Source organism: Heloderma suspectum, chromosome 2, assembly GCF_057233095.1.
Source record: "Heloderma suspectum isolate Gila_16-S chromosome 2, 16-S_ref, whole genome shotgun sequence".
Classification (NCBI taxonomy): Eukaryota; Metazoa; Chordata; class Lepidosauria; order Squamata; family Helodermatidae; genus Heloderma; species Heloderma suspectum.
This window is the reverse complement of record NC_139459.1, coordinates 124,340,634-124,360,103: the sequence shown is the minus strand read 5'-3', so window position 1 is coordinate 124,360,103 and position 19,470 is coordinate 124,340,634. Positions and strand designations below refer to the sequence as shown.

At 44.3% G+C, this 19,470-nt stretch overlaps 1 protein-coding gene across 2 annotated transcripts in view; it reads right to left on the bottom strand.

The window, feature by feature from the left end:
• Positions 1 to 1,279: 1,279 nt before the first annotated feature.
• The window catches only part of LOC146352691 (thioredoxin-like), a 57,342-nt gene continuing 39,151 nt past the window's right edge, over positions 1,280 to 19,470 (bottom strand). Inside the window, exons 3-6 of one of the 2 annotated variants that reach the window (XM_084834651.1) lie at positions 10,619 to 10,678; positions 5,582 to 5,647; positions 2,972 to 3,075; positions 1,280 to 2,253 (exon numbers count right to left, since the gene is read on the bottom strand). In XM_084834651.1, coding sequence (XP_084690777.1) covers positions 3,052 to 3,075; positions 5,582 to 5,647; positions 10,619 to 10,678 — 150 coding nt within the window. In that variant the 3' untranslated portion in view covers positions 1,280 to 2,253; positions 2,972 to 3,051. The remainder of the gene's footprint in view (positions 2,254 to 2,971; positions 3,076 to 5,581; positions 5,648 to 10,618; positions 10,679 to 19,470) is intronic. The other variant, XM_084834653.1, reaches the window with a different exon arrangement.

Sequence of the window (19,470 nt, the reverse complement as noted above, 5' to 3'; positions counted from 1 at the left end):
TCCAGGTAGGGCTGGAAAAACTTCCTGAAAATCTGGAGAGCTGCTGCCAGTCAGTGTCAACAATACTGGGTTAAATGGACCAATGGTTTGACTCAGTATAAGGCAGCTTCCTGTGTTCCTATATCTAACAAAAGGATCCCGGATAAACCTCCACAGATGTAACCTCAATTGATGTGATGCTCTGAGTTTCACATCAAGATCGGGCTGGATTCACATACAGGAACATAAGAGGTAAACGAACCCAATTTACTCTCAGCTTCAAAAGCCTATCGAAACAAAAATTACACAGTGCCACAAGGCCAGATGTGAGGGGGCCAGACAGACCTCCCACTGAGGAGGGTTTGGGTGCAATAGTTGAGAAGACTGTCTCAAGTACCATGCATAACTGCCATGGTAGGTGAACGCAGAGCAGGGATTCAACTGATGAGGTTGGTTCATATGAGAGGAGGTGATCCATCAGATATCAATCCCAGGCCATTGAGGGCTTTAAAGGTCAATAGCAACACTTTGAGGCATGCCTGGAAGCAAAGAGGAATCAAGTGTGATATGCTCCTTGCTCCAGCAAATTCTAGTTAAAACGCCTGCCACTGCATTTTGTAACACTTGAAGCTTCCAAGCCGTCTTTAAGGGTAGCCCCATATAGAGCACATTACAGCATTCTAACGCGGATGTTACCAAGGCATGCATGAAAGGGGCCAGGTCAGATCTCACTGGACAGCTGACAAACTAGCTTAAGTGAAAGCATGCTTTGCCACTTCTGCTACCTGGGCTTCCAGGAGCCAACTGTATCCAGGAGCGCCCTCTCCCCCTGCCCGAAGCTGTGAACCTGCTCCTTTAGGGGGAATACAATCCCATCTGGGACAACTTGAACACTTAGAGCCAGATCCACTCTATCACCAAGCGACAGTACTTCTGTCTTATCTGGATTAGTTTGTTACCAAACATGCAGTCCTTTATTGACCTCAGGCAATGGTTCAGGATTTCCACTGTCTTCCCAGAGTCCAAAAGAAAAAAGAGATAGAGTTGTGTGTCATCAGCATACTGAAGGCACTGAAGTCCCAACCTCCAGATGACCTCCCCCAGTGCTTTCATGTAGATATTAAAAAGCATTTAGATATAAACAATGTGCACAAAGTACTTTTTCCAGTGGTATCATGTTCAGCAGCTTTTGTACCCCCCCCCTCCCTGTAAGATTGCTTTTTAAGCCCAGAGGAAGTTAAAACGTGGTATGGGGTTTAGTGGATTGGCTGGTAAACAGGAAACTGTCAGAAAAAATATATATCTGTGTGAGAAAAGCAATTTATTCAGAAACAAGAAGTGACTGTTCTTTATCCACCACCATAGAGATTAGTCCTGTTTATTTCTACAGAGCTAGTTAATGGTCTGCTGACCCCACATCTGTGTTCCTAATGAATCCTAGTAACTCAGAATTAAGACATGTTTATTATAAGAGTAGCAGCAGAAATGGCTAACACCTCCAATTTAAATTAAACATATGAAATAATTGAATAACTTATAAAATTAGAAATAAACCACAAGCCTAAAACAGCAACAGAAACATTATTTAAAACAAGGAGTAGCAACAGATTGAGTATATATGCAGCAACAGCAAGTCACAGCACAGTCCTAACAACTGTCTACTCAGAAGTTAGTCCTATTACATTGATAAAGGATTGCAATGTCAATTAGCATATGTCCAAATGCCTTACTGGAAGATCAGGAGGGAGGAAAGCCAACAAGCCTCCCAGTGGGGAGAATGCCAAAGCTTCTCCTATGTGGTCCTCCACTCCATCTCAAGAGTTTACATCACTCTTTGTGATCTCAGATTGGGGTGTGTGTGAGACTGTGCTGCATCCCTCATATCGGGGCAGGCAACTTGTTGCCCTCCAGATGTTTTGGACTGCAACTCCCATGAGTCCTATCCAGCATGGCCAGTGGGCAGGGATTATGAGTTGTAGCCCAAAACATCTGGAGGTCACCAGATTGCCTACCCTTGCTTTATATGGTGCCCGAGTGAAAAAGGCCATAATTCCACCACATACAATTGTATAGATTTGCATTTGATGGGCCAGTATTTTGTAGCTACACTGAATGAGCATGTCCTACAACTAAACCATGACCCTTGGAACTGTTATTTTACTAGCATTTGTTGGCAGCAACATGGGATTGCAAGGGAGCTTTCTTCAAGGATTACATCAGCTCTTTAATCTTCTCTTCCAGTTTTTTTGCATTAGCACCAGTTATTTCAAAAATCTAGGACCAAACAAAATAAAATGCAATTAATTGAAGGGAAAAGAATTTCATGGGAAACATCCCTCCCACACAAGCCTGCCCATACACTAGTATATCTACCAAAGAAGCCCTTCTGAGATCAGGTGGTTGGCGACTCGGGACTGGGCCTCTTTGGCTGAGGCACCCACCCCCTGGAATCCCTTCTGCAGAAAGGCTCATCTGGCATGTACTGTGATGTTGTTTCAGTGCCACTCAAAACCTTTTTATTTTTTCAGATCTTGAGGGTTGCTTCCAGATAGATGACTCCTAGCACTAATAAATAATTTCTCTTCCACTGTAAGGTCTGGTTGAATTGTCTGAGTGTTGTTGTTTTTCTCCTACCCATATTGTTTTTATGCTTCTCTGCTTTTTACAATCTTGTAGCTTTTATTGTTTTGTTTTTTACTGGTCCGTTGGTGTTTTTTTATTGTTTTAGGCTGAGCAGCAATGCTAAAAGTGTGAAATATAAATAAAATGAATAAAATAAAATTGAGAGCAGAGGAACAGTTGACTTTTTTTCCAAGTAAAAAAACCCCCAAAACCTACTTTTTGTCTAGATTTGCGCAGATGAAGGATGAACATACGTGCATATATGTTCACCCTTCACCTTGCCAAATTTAGAAAGAATTACTGTAAGTTCAATAAAAATGCAATGCAACCCATCATAGTGGGGAAAAAAGTGACCATGTTTCCTGTGTACCTGCTCATTCTGCTGTGCAGGTGCTGTTGATGGGCAACTTCAAGGCCCCTGCTGCTCTCCCTTCTGATGGTTCTTTAACTTTAAATCAGACTTGGACTGGACAACTAGGGATGAGTAAGAAATTCATTGGGTTCACATTTTGATGCAAACAGATCAAATTTGCGCTTCCTGATCCTGCACACAGTTATACAGCAATATTAATAGCTTTCAGAATTTTCCATACAGTTCACAGATTTTAAAATGCATATAAAATGTGTATAATAGGAAAAGGTCACACCAAATACGTATATTAAGGAAAACTGCGCACAAAAATGCATATATTAGGGGAAAGAACACACATGCATTATATTAGGAGAAATCACATGGGTGGAAATGCACGTGTTTGGAAAATCTGTGTACAAAAAATACATACATTTGGAAACGTGCATACAAAAATTCATATATTGGAAGAAATGTGCATGAAAACAATTACAATTTTTTGTGCTGACATTTTAGGCCAAAAAATCTCAAACTGATGCAGAAACAGAACAGAACAAGCTTAATGTTGGGGAAAAAAAAAAAAAGCAGAATTGAGCTTGACAGTTTCGGTCATCCCTATAAAACCCTTTCAAATGGACTGTCCTCTGCAAAGTAGAATATGTGGCAGTCCTAGGAGAGATGTGCTGGAGTTGTTGCGAGCACTAGTAAATAGCACTATAGCCTGCTTTTCCACAACTCAAATTGCTGTAAACCAACAGAACTATTTTTTGTTTGAGTGCTTGCACCAGGCAGAGCAATGTATAAGCGTTTGGAAGGTAGTGGCACTGCTCCCAAAGTCCTCCACCCTCTTAAAACGTTGTGCCTATCTTCACCTGTACGCTGCAGACCACAATCCTCCACAGGGACTGTGGACCTTTAATGGAACTGAAGCAGTGTAACTGTGCAGTGAATCATAATGACACAATCCTTGTTTTCCTAAGTGACGCCTAAATCAGTGTTTCATTTCCCATGGCTTCAATGTGAATACAACACTTCTATTGGCTAGAACAGATTTCCTTTAAGAACAGCTGTTTTCCGCTTTTGCTCCCCCATTAATAATGTTCATGAACATGTACAAAACAGTGTAGAAAAGACTCAAAGGTGCAATTACAGTTATACGAGAGCTGGTATAGCATAGAAGCTTGGGACTGAACTATGAATCAAGTTCAGATTTGGTCCTGCCTTGAAACGGGTTCAAACCTTGCTTCTATCCTGAACTCACACTGAAATCCTATGTAGGTCTACTCAGTAGAAAGTCCTATTCAGTTCAATGAGGCTTACTGCTAGGTATGTGTGTATAGGTTCATAGCCCTCGCAGCCTAACACAAGCCTCAATCCCAAATCTGCAATACGGGAATAATAATCCTGGCCTACTTTACAGGATTTTTGTTTACAAGGCAGTCATGTATGTGAAGTACTTTGAGAACTCTACAGTGTTATATAAATGCTAAGGATGATGACTGTGTGTGAAAGAGCCAAACGTATGCAACTTAGAGTACAATCCTATGGATTGCACTCCCATTAGAAGGCAGCCTCCGATCTTGGAGGCTTCCGCATATCCAGTGCCCTGCCAGGCTACTGCCAACAGGATGGGAAGAGCAATGGAGCAGATTTTTGACTCTCTGTCCTCCTTTTAAATGTTTTTCCCCTGGATTGGCCTTTGAGCCCATCTAGAGAGGGCGTGCTGGTGGGGGCTGGGCCAGGGCTGGAGAAGCTATAGGATTCTCTCTCCTCCCTGCCCACCGAAATGCCTCTTTTCCTTCCCTCCAAGGCTGCATTTGTAACCTCGGGAAGCAGCCAGTACAGTCCTTGCTGTGGCTGCTGTGAGGGGGTGGGGAGGGAATCGGAATGCAGAGTCCTCCCTCTCAAGGTCATAGCAGTGTCTATGGCCTCGGGAGGGGGACTTCAAACAATCCTAAGTTCCCTGGGATGCTCTCCCAGGGACTATAGGATTGCTGTCCTACAAAAGTAAAATTTATTTGAGGAGTACATTTAATGGCCCTTCCCCATCCTTCCAACCCAACAGAAGGGTGTTACGTATTATCTTCAAGGGACTTGCCTTGCACAAAAATGAGATCTCGTTATACATAAACTTGTAGTGTTATCCTTACATCATGCTAAGGTTATTAAACCGAACAATGTGGATTGCTAGACCACTTTGAGGGAAAATAGCATTTGCTGATCAAACTGTAGAGATATGGCCAAGACACGGCTCAAATTATGGGGGAAACATAGAAGGTCCTTAATGAAAACCACAGTTTCCACCTTTTGATTTCCCTCCAATGAAAGCTAAACAATGGTTCCCCTTAGCCTTCTAAAACAGGAGCTGGGGGTGGGAGATCAGAAATGGTAAAGGGACTGGGTCCCTTCTGGCCACCCTGTAATTCAAGCATTGGGTGAAGAAGTATATTGGTTGCCCGGGTTAGCAAGACATATAGATAAGAACTGCTAACTTTCAATTAAACCGCCCTCATAAGTGGAGCCACGGGGCACAGCTAGAACAAAAGGAGTCAAGGCACAACCTGGAAGTTTAGGGGCAGATCCAGAGAGAATCTAGAGCACGACTAAGCTGTGTTTCTAGGCCACAAATACCTTTTCTCCTTTCATGAAAAATTGGAATGTTGGCATGGCGACGATATTGCAAAGGTCAGCCACGTCCTGAGGAAGAGAGGGCGAATGATAGGCCATTAGGTCAAGGAAGTCATTAAAAGATGCTAGGTGCTGATTTTCTGTAAATATTTCTTAATAAAATGTGAGAGAAAACAAAGATAAGATGTTTCATACCATATCAATTTGGGCTGCACCAAATAGTCCCTTATATTGGTATCAGTTTGGAAGTATCACATTTGACACTGCCAAACAAATTGTCAAAGCGAAACAGAACACATCTGGCTAAACATTTGCATTGTTGTTGTTGTTCAGATGTGTCCGACTCTATAGCATGCTAGGCCCTACTGTCCTGCGCTCTCTCCCAGAGTGTGCTCAAGTCCATATTCATTGTATCGGTGATGCTATCTAGCAATCTCATCCTCTGCCGTCCCCTTCTCCTTTTGCCTTCAATCTTTCCCAGCATCAGGGTCTTTTCCAGTGACTTTTCGCATTAGGTGGCCAAAATATTTGAGCTTCAGCTCCAGTATCTGTCCTTCCAATGAGCAGTCAGGGTTGATTTCCTTTAGGATCGACTGATTTGACCTCCTTGCAGTCCAGGGGACTCGTAAGAGTCTTCTCCAGCACCACAGTTCGAAAGCATCGATTCTTCGGCACTCAGCCTTCCTTATAGTCCAGCTCTCACAGCCATATGATGCTACTGGGAAAACCATAGCTTTGATTATATGGACCTTTGTCAGCAAGGTGATGTCTCTGCTTCTTACTATGCTGTCTAGGTTTGCCATAGCTTTCCTCCCAAGGAGCAAGCGTCTTTTAATTTCATGGCTACAGTCACCGTCTGCGGTGATCTTGGAGCCCAAGAAAATAACATCTGTCACTGCTTCCATTTCTTCCCCTTCTATATGCCAGGAAGGGATGGGGCCAGATGCCATGATCTTAGTTTTTTTAATGTTGAGTTTCAGACCAGCTTTTGCACTCTCCACTTTCACCCTCAACAAGAGGCTCTTTAGATCCTCTTCGCTTTCTGCCATTAGGGTGGTATCGTCTGCGTATCTGAGGTTGTTGATAATTCTCCCGGCAATCTTAATTCTGACCTGTGATTCATCCAATCCGGCGTTTCTCATGATGTACTCTCCATATAAATTAAATAAGCAGGGCGACAATATGCAGCCTTGCCGTACTCCTTTCCCAATTTTGAACCACTCGGTTGTTCCATGTCCGGTTCTTACTGTTGCTTCTTGACCCTCGTACAGGTTCCTCAGGAGACAGGTAAGGTAGTCTGGTACTCCCATCTCATTAAGAATTTGCCAGAGTTTGTTGTGATCCACACAATCAAAGGCTTTAGCGTAGTCAATGAAGCAGAAATAGACGTTTTTCTGGAATTCTCTTGCTTTCTCCGTGATCCAGCGAATGTTGGCGATTTGATCTCTACTTCCTCTGCCTTTTCGAAACCCAGCTTGTACTTCCAGTAGTTCTCGGTTCACATACTGCTGAAGCCTAGCTTGTAGGATTTTGAGCATAACCTTGCTGGCATGTGAAATGAGCGCAATTGTACGGTAGTTTGAGCACTCTTTGGCATTGCCCTTCTTTGGAATTGGAATGTAAACTGACCTTTTCCAGTCTTGTGGCCACTGTTGAGTGTTCCAAATTTGTTGGCATATTGAGTGCAGCACTTTAACAGCATCATCTTTTAGGATCTTAAATAGGTCAGCTGGAATACTGTCATCTCCGCTAGCTTTGTTGTTACTAATGCTTCCTAAGGCCCACTTGACTTCACTCTCTAGGATGACCGGCTCAAGTTCAGTGACCGCACTATCATGGCTATCAGGGACATTCAGTTCTTTCCTGTATAGTTCTTCTGTGTATTCTTGCCACCTCTTCTTAATCTCCTCTGCTTCTGTTGGGTCCCTGCCTTCTTTGTCCTTTATCATGCCCGTCTTTGCACAAAACGTTCTCTTGAGATCTCCGAATTTCTTGAAGAGATCTCTAGTCTTTCCCATTCTATTGTTTTCTTTGATTTCTTTGCATTGTTCATTTAAGAAGGCCTTCTTGTCTCTCCTTGCTATTCTCTGGAACTCTGCATTCAGTTGGGTATATCTTCCCCTTTCTCCTTTGCTTTTCGCTTCCCTTCTTTCCTCAGCTACTTGTAAAGCCTCATCAGACAGCCACTTGGCTTTCTTGCATTTATTTTTCTTTGGGATGGATTGAGTTGCTGCCTCCTGAACAATGTTACGGACCTCCGTCCATAGCGCCTCAGGCACTCTGTCTATCAGGTCTAATCCCTTAAATCTATTCTTCACCTCCACCGTATATTCATAAGGGATATGATTTAGGTCATACTGGAATGGTTTAGTGGTTTTCCCTACGTTCTTCAATTTAAGCCGAAATTTTGCAACAAGAAGCTCATGATCTGAGCCACAGTCAGCTCCAGGTCTTGTTTTTACTGACTGTATGGAGCTTCTCCATCTTTGGCTGCAAAGGACATAATCAATCTAATTTCGATATTGACCATCTGGTGATGTCCATGTGTAGAGTCGCCTCTTGTGCTGTTGGAAAAGAGTGTTTGCTATGATCAGCGTGTTCTCTTGGCAAAACTCTATGAGCCTTTGTCCTGCTTCCTTTTGTACACCAAGGCCATGCTTGCCTGTTATCCCGGTGATATCTTGATTTCCTACTTTAGCATTCCAATCCCCTATGATGAAGAGGACATCTTTTTTTGGTGTTAGTTCTAGAAGGTGTTGTAGGTCTTCATAGAACCGATCAACCTCAGCTTCTTCGGCTTCAGTGGTTGGGGCATAGACTTGAATTACTGTGATGTTGAATGGTTTGCCTTGGATTTGTACTGAGATCATTCTATCGTTTTTGAGATTGTACCCCAGTACTGCTTTTCCCACCCTTTTGTTGACTATGAGTGCTCCTCCATTTCTTCTAAGGGATTCTTGCCCACAGTAGTAGATATAATGGACACCTGAATTAAATTCACCCGTGCATGTCCATTTTAGTTCTCTGATTCCCAAGATGTCGATGTTCAATCTTGCCATCTCATGTTTGACCACCTCCAGCTTACCTTGATTCATTGATCTTACATTCCAGGTTCCTAAACAATATTGTTCTTTACAGCATCGGATTTTCTTTTCACCACCAGACACATCCACAGCTGAGTGTCCTTTCGGCTTTGGCCCAGCCACTTCATTCTTTCTGGCACTACTTGGAAATTCCCTCTGCTCTTCCCCAGTAGTATATTGGACAACTTCCAACCTGAGGGGCTCATCTTCCGGCGTCATATCTTTTAGCCTTGTGATACATTCCATGGGGTCTTCTTGGCAAGAATATTGGAGTGGGTTGTCATTTCCTTCTCCAGTGGACCACATTTTGTTAGAACTCTCCGCCATGACCTGTCCGTCTTGGGTGGCCCTGCATGGCATAGCTTATGGCTTCACTGAGTTACGCAAGCCCCTTCGCCACAACAAGGCAGTGATCCATGAAGGGGAAAACATTTGCATTACTTTGATACTTTTTGGTACCATTTTTGTTTCCCTGGCTGCTACTTTTTCCAGACAATGCCCCTTTTCTTCTTTTCATTATAATTTATTACTACCATTATTACTACCATTATATATTTACATAGTGTACCACTGAAGGCCTACGCCTCTACAGAAGACAAGTGTGTGGTTGCAAGGGATATACTATCTCTATCTCTCTGTCTATATCTTATCCACTGATGACACTAGCAGGGGGCCACAGACATGAGCATGAAAGAAGGCCTGAAGAACATAGTCCATGAGGAAGTAGAACAAGACATTACTAAGAGGGTAGAAATTGCTTAAGTCTTAAGCCCTAAGATGTTGCTTAAGATAAAAATGTAACTGTAGGCACAGGACATGTTTCGTCCATCTTTGAGAACTCATTGATTAGAATTCATGGTTTGGCTGAATTTACTACATTGGTTTGCTGGCATCACTACCTGGTTTGGATGACCTCAGTGTTGTAGGGTAGCACAGGGAATGGCTTTACTGAAAATAGTACAAAAGGAACAGCAAGCGAGGGATACTCTAAGTGAGAACTATCTCAATCTAATCTAATCTAATCTACCCTCAATGGGGAAGGCACTGCAGGGGCAGCAGGAGAAAGGGATAAATGGAAAAAAAATGCCTCCATCCCCCTTTGAATTCACAGAAGCCTCTGCTGGCTCAAAGAACCTTCTGTGAAGGAAAGGACAACATTGGATACAAACCCATATATGTAAGTGTGTGTGTGTGTGTGTGTGTGTGTGTTTGTGTTTTTAACATGGACACAACAATACATGAAAAAGTGGAGTTTTACCCTATTTTTACCTAGGTAAGTGTTTGCAGATAGATGCCACTATGATATTAACAATTTAATTAGTAAATATTACACTTGTTAGTGTGGCAGGCTCATGTGATTTTTTTACTGTATTCCAATGCACACATAAGAGTTGAGAGAAATGTATGTTCTTACAACAGCAAAATAAAGGACTTCTTCACGTAACTCATAATTAACGTATGGACTGTAGCAGATGTCCATAATGTGGTGAAGACCACTACTTTAGATGGCTTTAAAATATTACACATATTCAATGATGATAGGTCTGTCAACTGGTATTAATCATGGTAGCTGAACGATATTTCCATGTATAGAAGCAGTGAGCCTCCGATGCCCGATGCCAGAGCCAGCCAAGAAGGGATGGCCATCACTCATGCTTTCCTTGTGAACGTTTAGAACAGCCTTTCCCAACCTGGGCCCCTCTAGTTGTTTTGGCCTACAACTTCCACAGTCCCTGACCATTGGCCATACTAGATGTGGCTGATGAGACTTGTAGGCCAAAACATCTGGAGGGATCCAGGTTGGGGAAGGCTGTTGTAAAAGCTTCTGGCTAGCCACTGTTGGAAACAAAATGCTGGACTAGATGGACCATTGGTCTGATCCAAGAAGGTCTACCTTTGAGTTAACACTCTAGTAGAAGCACTTGACATAATCTGTCCTCTGATACTGGTAACGTACCTCTGCCAAGTCCACATCAACGATGCAGAATAACACATTTTCATACCGAACAGCCAACTCCTTCAGAACAAAGTTGAACAAATCAGTTAGTGGGCGTAGATTATTGATATGGGCTGATTCACTATGGGCTTCAAGTGCCCTTCAGTATGAGGGATAATCTCAATCGATTTCTTCTCCCCACCCTCTTATTTGTTGTATAAAGTGAGGTACCACCAATATTATGGGAGAGAAACTGAAGAGTGAAGAAAACATGACCAAATGATACGATGAGTTTAAAGTTGTTAAAACAAGGATTTTGTTTACACAGGGCAGGATCCAATGGGGTGCTTCTGTCCCCGCTGATTCTCTTCCACCCCACCAATTCCATTGTGCAAGCAGCCCCCACCACTTGCACAATGGCAATGTAATGCTTCAGGGGCAACCTGAAATGAGCAGAAATGCTTGTTTTTGGAAGGAGGCAGGTCGGCGGAGCTCGCATAAGGGAGCTCCGCTGACCTGCCTCCTTCCAGAAACAAGCGTTTCTGCTCGTTTGGGGGCTTCCCCTAGGAAGCACTAAATCTCCCTTGCATAAGCAGTGGTCGCACTTGTGCAATGGAATTGGTAGGACCCACTGCTTGTGGAAGGGAATCAGTGGGGCAGAAAGGAATCAGAGGGGTGCAAGTGCCCCATTGGATCCTGCCCTTGGGGTCAAACTATGTTAAATATATAGCATGCAGGGGGTTGTTTTGTTTTAACTCAATAGAAAGTGTGAAGCTCCCAATCTAGGTCAGGACCACAGCACATGGCAAAGGGAGGTTTAATCTTTCCCGCTTTGGCCAGAGTTCCCCCCTCAAATCCCCTCCCAACATGGCCACTGGCAGTACTAAAAAAAAGTTTCCATTGGCACCAATTGATTAGTTAGTTGGATTTCTAGACATTTTAAGCTAATACATGCTTTTCCTCTGGTTCAGCCCATGGGATGATGAGTGCTTGACAATTCAGTTAATATTGCCTGTCCACAGTACGTTTTGGATTTTGTAGTTGACAGTGGTGTAGTGGTAAATGTTGACGTGCAGCTGCTCATCATGACAGTCCCACAGCCAAGCTCCCAAGGACAGTCCAAACAGGCAGGCAGCTGCATTGATCCATATCAACAAACCAGTTCTAGCAGTTTTCATCTCCACTAGGAGCAGGCCTTTTGTAAAGCTAATGGGCCTTAGAATTTTCCACAGAACACTATATTGTTCCCTGTTATAATGAAAAGTATTTTGAGGTGGCTTAGTTTTGAATGGGCAACTAAGGCCCATTAGCTTTACCAAAAGGCCTGCTCCTAGTGGAGATGAAAACTGCTGGTTTGTTGATATGGATCGACACCACTGCCTGAAGTTTTGGACTTTCATTGTTGTGATGAGTGCCCGCACTTCACAATTTACCACTACACTACTAATTAAGTCTTCTCCCTCTTTGAATCTCAGTGACACCCCACCTCCTCAGTGGGCTCCTGCTGCTTTACTCACTCATTGGAGCAATCCAGCAAAATAGTCACATCTAAGTCCAGTGAGAATATACGGAATGGGATACAGCCCAGACCTAGGCTGTGTTTCCACCAGCAATTTACTCCAACCTGGCTGTGCGGTGAGGTCTCTGTGTTTCTATGACGTCGTGGCCATTCAGCACCAGCCCTGCATTTTACTGCGGAAAAACCGCTTCTTCTGAGACTGGTTATAGTCCGACTTTTCCAGCTTACTTCGGCTCCATTACTGACCTCTTTCCACAACTGCACTGGGTTCAGTATCATAGTCCTGCCCATGGGGAGGACACACCTTGTGGGTGTGTCGCTCTGACCTCAGTGACCCAACCCTTTCCCTCCCTGTTTTCCAGAGGTTTTATCACTGTTTTGGAGCAGGATGCTGAGGGACCAACTTTTAAAACATCATTGCATATAAGTGCTAGAACACTAGTGCGTATAAGCCTGCTATCGCGGGCAAGCAAGTACTCCCACTACAGCCTGAAAATCAGGTTTATCTCAGGTCCCTTCCCCAGAACTACACATGGGGAGGATCCACAGCTAATATTCCTTTGTGTCATTTGGACCAGGGAAACAATGCATCATAGTCTAGTTTTCATATTATGCACTTAGTCACTATCTCATTATCATACTACCGCGCAGGTCTTCAATCAATATGCGCACCCTCTATGTCAGTATCTTCCTATGACTCTATCATGAAATAGCACTGACACGCATTTGCGCTATTGTGCGATAGCGAAAATGCTTGTTACTGCTATTTTGCGATTGAGGGATAGACTGATAGAATCATAGCAACATAGTGATGTGGAGGGTATGTATATTGATGGAAGGCTTATCACAATAGTGTGATAATGACATAGCAACTTAGCATGTGCCTCCTAATGCGGTAGCCTGCTATTTAGAGGGAATGGAAAAAAATGGGTGGAATTGGGCATACGTCCAGGAAGTCTACTGAGAAGTAACTCCCATTGTGGTCAATGAGGCTTGTTCCCAAGATTGCCATTAAGGGGAGTAGAGCCTGGAGGGGGGAGCCTCTCTGACTGGTTCAGCAGCCCCTGCCAGTCTGATGACATTAACTTTCAATCCCCCCACCCCACCTGGAAGTATGTTTCTGTCAGCGAAGGGGGAGAGGGAGGGGGGACTCAGCAAGAGGAAGAGGTGGAAACATGGATGAGGTAATCAGACCCAACCCAGACTCCACCCAGCCATCAAGAAAATAATTCGATTAGAGCTCAGTGGAAACTGCACAGAGCCCCAGGCTACAGCGATGATAAGACGGGACTTTAAGCACTGTGGAAACTGGAAAAAGAGCAGATACGATTGGGGAAACCGCAAGCCAGGTGAAGCCGATAGCGTGGAAACACACCCCTAGTCATCTGTACTTGTAACCCGAACTGATTTCAATTGAATTTATCAACAACCAACCTTTGCTGGATTGCATCTGATGAATGCATCCTTGCTGACTGACTTATGTGCCTTGTCCCTCCTGGTATCTTAGTTTCAGGAAGTTACAGCACTGATTCATTTGAGAGTACAAGAAGATACCCAGACTGGAGCAAGGTGCTTCCTCCCTCTCTGTAACAGTTTCTCAGTACTCGTAGTCAGTATTAATCTGTTAGTGGGAGAGATAGGACATCTGGGCAAAAGCTGATCACTTTTTCAGGGCAAAGAGGGCAATCGTATGTGCTTTCCTTTAGAGCAGGGGTTTTCCAATTTCGTTTCAAGGAACCCTGAGATTAGTCAGCACTTGTCAGGAGTTCTTTAATGAGAAGATCAGTAACAGCAGGCAAGCTGCCCAAATAGACATTAGTATTTCCTGAGAAATGCAGGCACAATGGAGTGTAGGGTGTGTTCTAGGGCATATTTAGTGAGCTGGGTTTGCTGGATGTAATCCAGCAAACATTAGCCATGACTCACGTTCTTTGGAAATCACTGTGGCTTATCAATCAAGCAAATATAGCTAGTATTTGGCTGTATCCCATTCATATGACTAGTTGTGAGGCCCAAGAAACTGACTAGTACCTCATATGAACTAAGCGTGCATGCTAGAATACTTCCCAGAATCCTCAGCATTGCAGAAGAGTCCTGCGGCAGATACACAGAGGCATGTCAACTAGGGATGGGTGGATCACTTACCCCGTTCTGGCTGGGGGGGTCCGCGGGGGGGAGAAGTGATCTGTCCCTCCCCCTGGAATCTGTCCAGGCCAGCTCCGCTCCACGGTGATCCTGCGGAGCCGGCCACTGGCTCTGCAGCGCTGGCGATACGGCCGGCCGCCATTGCCGTGCCGTACCGCTGTGCTATGTCCGGACGCAAATGGCGTCCACTACGCCATTTGCATCCCTGTTTTCACGCGATAGGCTATGCAAATCAGGGACGCAAATGGCATAGTGGACACCATTTGCGCCCAGAATTAGCACAGCGATACAGCCCAGCAATGGCGGCTGGCCATATCGCTGGCGCTGTGGAGCCGGCGCCAGCGATCACCGTGTGGAGGAGCTGGCCTGGACGGATTCTGGATGGGCGAGGAGGTGAGTGCTCTGTTCTGCCACAGACCCTAATGGGGTCCGTGGTGGAATTTTCCAACATCCCTAACCTCAACAGACAAACTGAACTGCTCTTCTCTCCCAAAATGTATTGCTAGGTGTAATCTGATACCTGCAACACCTACCACTAACTAATTCCTTCAGTCTGCAATCTCCATTTTGAGGTTGGGTCTATCTAAACTGCAGCCCTCACAGCCACTACATCTGGCCACATTTTGGGACTTTGCTATTTCTTCCCCTGCCCCCTGCTTTTTGTACACCAAGCCTGATGAAGAGTTCTGGAGAACTTGAAAGTTTGCACATTTTTCAGGAATTTTGGTTGGTCGTAATAAAGGTATTGCCCAACTGTAGATTTTGGATGTTTCCCCCTCACGGAGCAGCATGGCTACCTTTGCTTTTTGATGTAGAAAAGGTTTAGTGAAGGTAGACAGTTTGACAACTACTTTTCCAGAAAGTGGTACCATAGATCTATAATGTGTGCTGCTCTTGCATGACAGGTTTCACCTGATTCCCTCTTTTATGCCAGAGGTAGTCAGACCTCAGACTTGTCAGGTCTACTTTGTTTTTCCCTAGAACCCTGAGATCTACCAACCAGAGCCAAAACACATATGCTTAGAATTAAAGAACAGAGTCCCTCTGAAGAACACATGCTAAGCCTAGGAATCTGTTCTGAGTACCAGAAATGAACTGAACAAAGGCCCACGCCTAGTTACTTCAAACTTTCTTCATTTCAGCAGTCTAATTTAGGTGGAGAGAGTCATTCTGTTGTTGCTATTGTTAAACAATCCGGTGTCCGAAACCTTTACCAATCTACTCCAAATCACCCAGAGATCCACCAGTTATTGCCAATCTATCTTCTCCCCATCTGTTTTATGCAGTGCCAGTTATTAGCAGCCCAGGAACTCTATTCTTCTTTGAATCGGGTAACCCCCTATCATATGAAGCAGCTTTCCCCATGCTGGCTGGGAATGATGTTGCAGTCCAACACATCTGGTGGGCACCAGGTTGGGGAAGGATGTAGCCATGAGGCTTACAACTGGAATAACTGAAGCTTTGGAGGAAAGTCCCTTGGTTGGCCAGGGGGAAACTCCTTGAGCAGATGTCTCTTGTGGCTTCCTGCTCTTTTTATGCTAACAGATTTTAATTCAAACCTTTCATTACCTTTGCTTGGTAACAACAGTTGCTGAGCAACAAATGAGAACAGCTGCAATGGCATCTATCCACAGGGAGCTGCTTAGAACAACAATGAACGTGAAGGGTGTGCTTGCGTGCATGCCTGCGTGCGTATGTGAGTGAAAGAGATGCAGACAAACACTGTTTACTGCTTCTTACTGTGGGATAAACTTCCTGTCCTCCTGAAAGGCATTTACAGATTCATCGCTAATAAAATTATATTTCCTAATGTAGGGTTTTTCCCCCCCACAGTGAGTGCTAGTGGATCAGACCAGATCCCTAAAACACTAACAACAATTTGAAGTCCATGTTATATATCTCTCTCCTGTGGGCAAAGTGGTTAGTTTAGAGCAGGGATGGGCAACTTGTGGCCCTCCAGATGTTGTCTGACTGCAACTCCCATCAGCCCTGGCCAGCATAGTCAATCATGAGGGATGGTAGGAATGGAAGTCCAATAATATCTGTAGGGCCACAACTTGCTCACCCCTCATTTAGAACATGAGTAGAGAACAGGTGGCCCTCCAGATGTTGTTGCACTCCTAATCCATCAGCCTTGGACAGCATGGCCAATGGTTAGCAGTGATGGGATTTGTAGTCCTGAGAACCTCTGGAGAGCCACAAGTTGCCCACCCAATTTGTGGACATTCTCACAAAATAGCAGCTGTGGTGCGGGTCTTGCCCATTCGTCAAATGGCTGCCATGGTAGGCATGGCCAGTCCCAACACACTCATTTTTCAAATGGCAAACTGGTGAGACTAAAAGAAAAGTATCTTGCCTATGAACCTAGGTACAAGACAGAGGCGGTGATCTGAGTTCCAACACAAAACCACTCTTGTGAACCCTAAAGATGGTGCTGAAGAACAGCACTTCAGTTTTCAGCCTTCTGTTGATTTTTTAAAATTAAACATCTTAAGAAATAAACTAAAAATCAGGAGAGGCAGGGAGCCTGATGGTTACCAAGAGAACTTTCCTATGGGCACCACGTTGGAGACCCCAGTCCTGGATCAGTTGTTGTTCTTGTTGTTCAGTCGTTAAGTTGTGTCCAACTCTTCGCGACCCCATGGACCATAGCATGCCAGGCCTTCCTGTCCTGCGCTCTCTCCCGGAGTGTGCTCAAGTTCATATTCATTGCATCAGTGATGCTATCTAGCCATCTCATCCTCTGCCGTCCCCTTCTCCTTTTGCCTTCAATCTTTCCCAGCATCAGGTCTTTTCCAGTGACTTTTCTCTTCGCATTAGGTGGCCAAAATAGTTGAGCTTCAGCTTCAGTATCTGTCCTTCCAATGAGCACTCAGGGTTGATTTCCTTTAGGACTGACTGATTTGACCTCCTTGCAGTCCAGGGGACTCGTAAGAGTCTTCTCCAGCACCACAGTTCGAAAGCATCAATTTTTCGGCGCTCAGCCTTCCTTATAGTCCAGCTCTCACAGCCATACGTTACTACTGGAAAAACCATAGCTTTGATTATACGGACCTTTGTTGGCAAGGTGATGTCTCTGCTTCTTACTATGCTGTCTAGGTTTGCCATAGCTTTCCTCCCAAGGAGCAAGCGTCTTTTAATTTCATGGCTACAGTCACCGTCTGCGGTGATCTTGGAGCCCAAGAAAATAACATCTGTCACTGCTTCCATTTCTTCCCCTTCTATATGCCAGGAAGGGATGGGGCCAGATGCCATGATCTTCGTTTTTTTAATGTTGAGTTTCAAACCAGCTTTTGCACTCTCTTCTTTCACCCTCAACAAGAGGCTCTTTAGATCCTCTTCGTTTTCTGCCATTAGGGTGGTATTGTCTGCATATCTGAGGTTGTTGATAATTCTCCCGGCAATCTTAATTCCGACCTGTGATTCATCCAGCCTAGCATTTCTCATGATGTACTCTGCATATAAGTTAAATAAGCAGGGTGACAATATGAAGCTTTGTCATACTCCTTACCAATCCTTTCCTGTATAGTTCTTCTGTGTATTCTTGCCGCCTCTTCTTAATCTCCTCTGCTTCTGTTAGGTCCCTGCCTTCTTTGTCCTTTATCATGCCTGTCTTTGCACAAAACGTTCCCTTGAGATCTCCGATTTTCTTGAAGAGATCTCTAGACTTTCCCATTCTGTTGTTTTCCTCTATTTCTTTGCATGTTCATTTAAGAAGGCCTTCTTGTCTCTCCTTGCTATTCTCTGGAACTCTGCATTCAGTTGGATATATCTTCCCCTTTCTCCCTTGATTTTCGCTTCCCTTCTTTCCTCAGCTACTTGTAAAGCCTTCTCAGACAGCCACTTTGCTTTCTTGCATTTCTTTTTCTTTGGTATGGATTGAGTTGCTGCCTCCTGAACAATGTTACGGACCTGCGTCCATAGTTCCTCAGGCACTCTGTCTATCAGGTCTAATCCCTTAAATCTATTCCTCACCTCCACTGTATATTCACAAGGGATATGATTTAGGTCATACCTGAATGGTTTAGTGGTTTTCCCTACATTCTTCAATTTAAGCTGAAATTTTGCAACAAGAAGCTCATGATCTGAGCCACAGTCAGCTCCAGGTCTTGTTTTTACTGACTATATAGAGCTTCTCCATCTTTGGCTGCAAAGTACATAATCAATCTGATTTTGATATTGACCATCTGGTGATGTCCATGTGTAGAGTCGCCTCTTGTGCTGTTGGAAAAGAGTGTTTGCTATGATCAGCGTGTTCTCTTGGCAAAACTCTATGAGCCTTTGTCCTGCTTCATTTTGTACACCAAGGCCATGCTTGCCTGTTATCCCGGTGATTTCTTGACTTCCTACTTTAGCATTCCAATCCCCTATGGTGAAAAGGACATCTTTTTTTGGTGTTAGTTCTAGAAGGTGTTGTAGGTCTTCATAGAACCAATCAACCTCAGCTTCTTCGGCCTCAGTGGTTGGGGCATAGGCTTGAATTACTGTGATGTTGAATGGTTTGCCTTGGATTTGTACTGAGATCATTCTATCGTTTTTGAGATTGTACCCCAGTACTGCTTTTCCCACCCTTTTGTTGACTATGAGTGCTCCTCCATTCCTTCTAAGGGATTCTTGCCCACAGTAGTAGATATAATGGTCACCTGAATTAAATTCGCCCGTGCCTGTCCATTTTAGTTCGCTGATTCCCAAGACGTCGATGTTCAATCTTGCCATCTCATGTTTGACCACCTCCAGCTTACCTTGATTCATTGACCTTACATTCCAGGTTCCTAAACAATACTGTTCTTTACAGCTTCGGATTTTCTTTTCACCACCAGACACATCCATAACTGAGTGTCCTTTCGGCTTTGGCCCAGCCACTTCACTCTTTCTGGCGCTACTTGGAAATACCCTCTGCTCTTCCCCAGTAGTATATTGGACACCTTCCGACCTGAGGGGCTCATCTTCCGGCGTCATATATTTTAGCCTTGTGATACGTTCCATGGGGTTTTCTTGGCAAGAATACTGGAGTGGGTTGCCATTTCCTTCTCCAGTGGACCACATTTTGTCAGAACTCTCCGCCATGACCTGTCCGTCTTGGGTGGCCCTGCACGGCATAGCTTGTGGCTTCACTGAGTTACGCAAGCCCCTTCGCCACAACGAGGCAGTGATCCATGAAGGGGTCCTGGATCACACCAAAGGTCTATTTAACCTAGCATCCTGCATT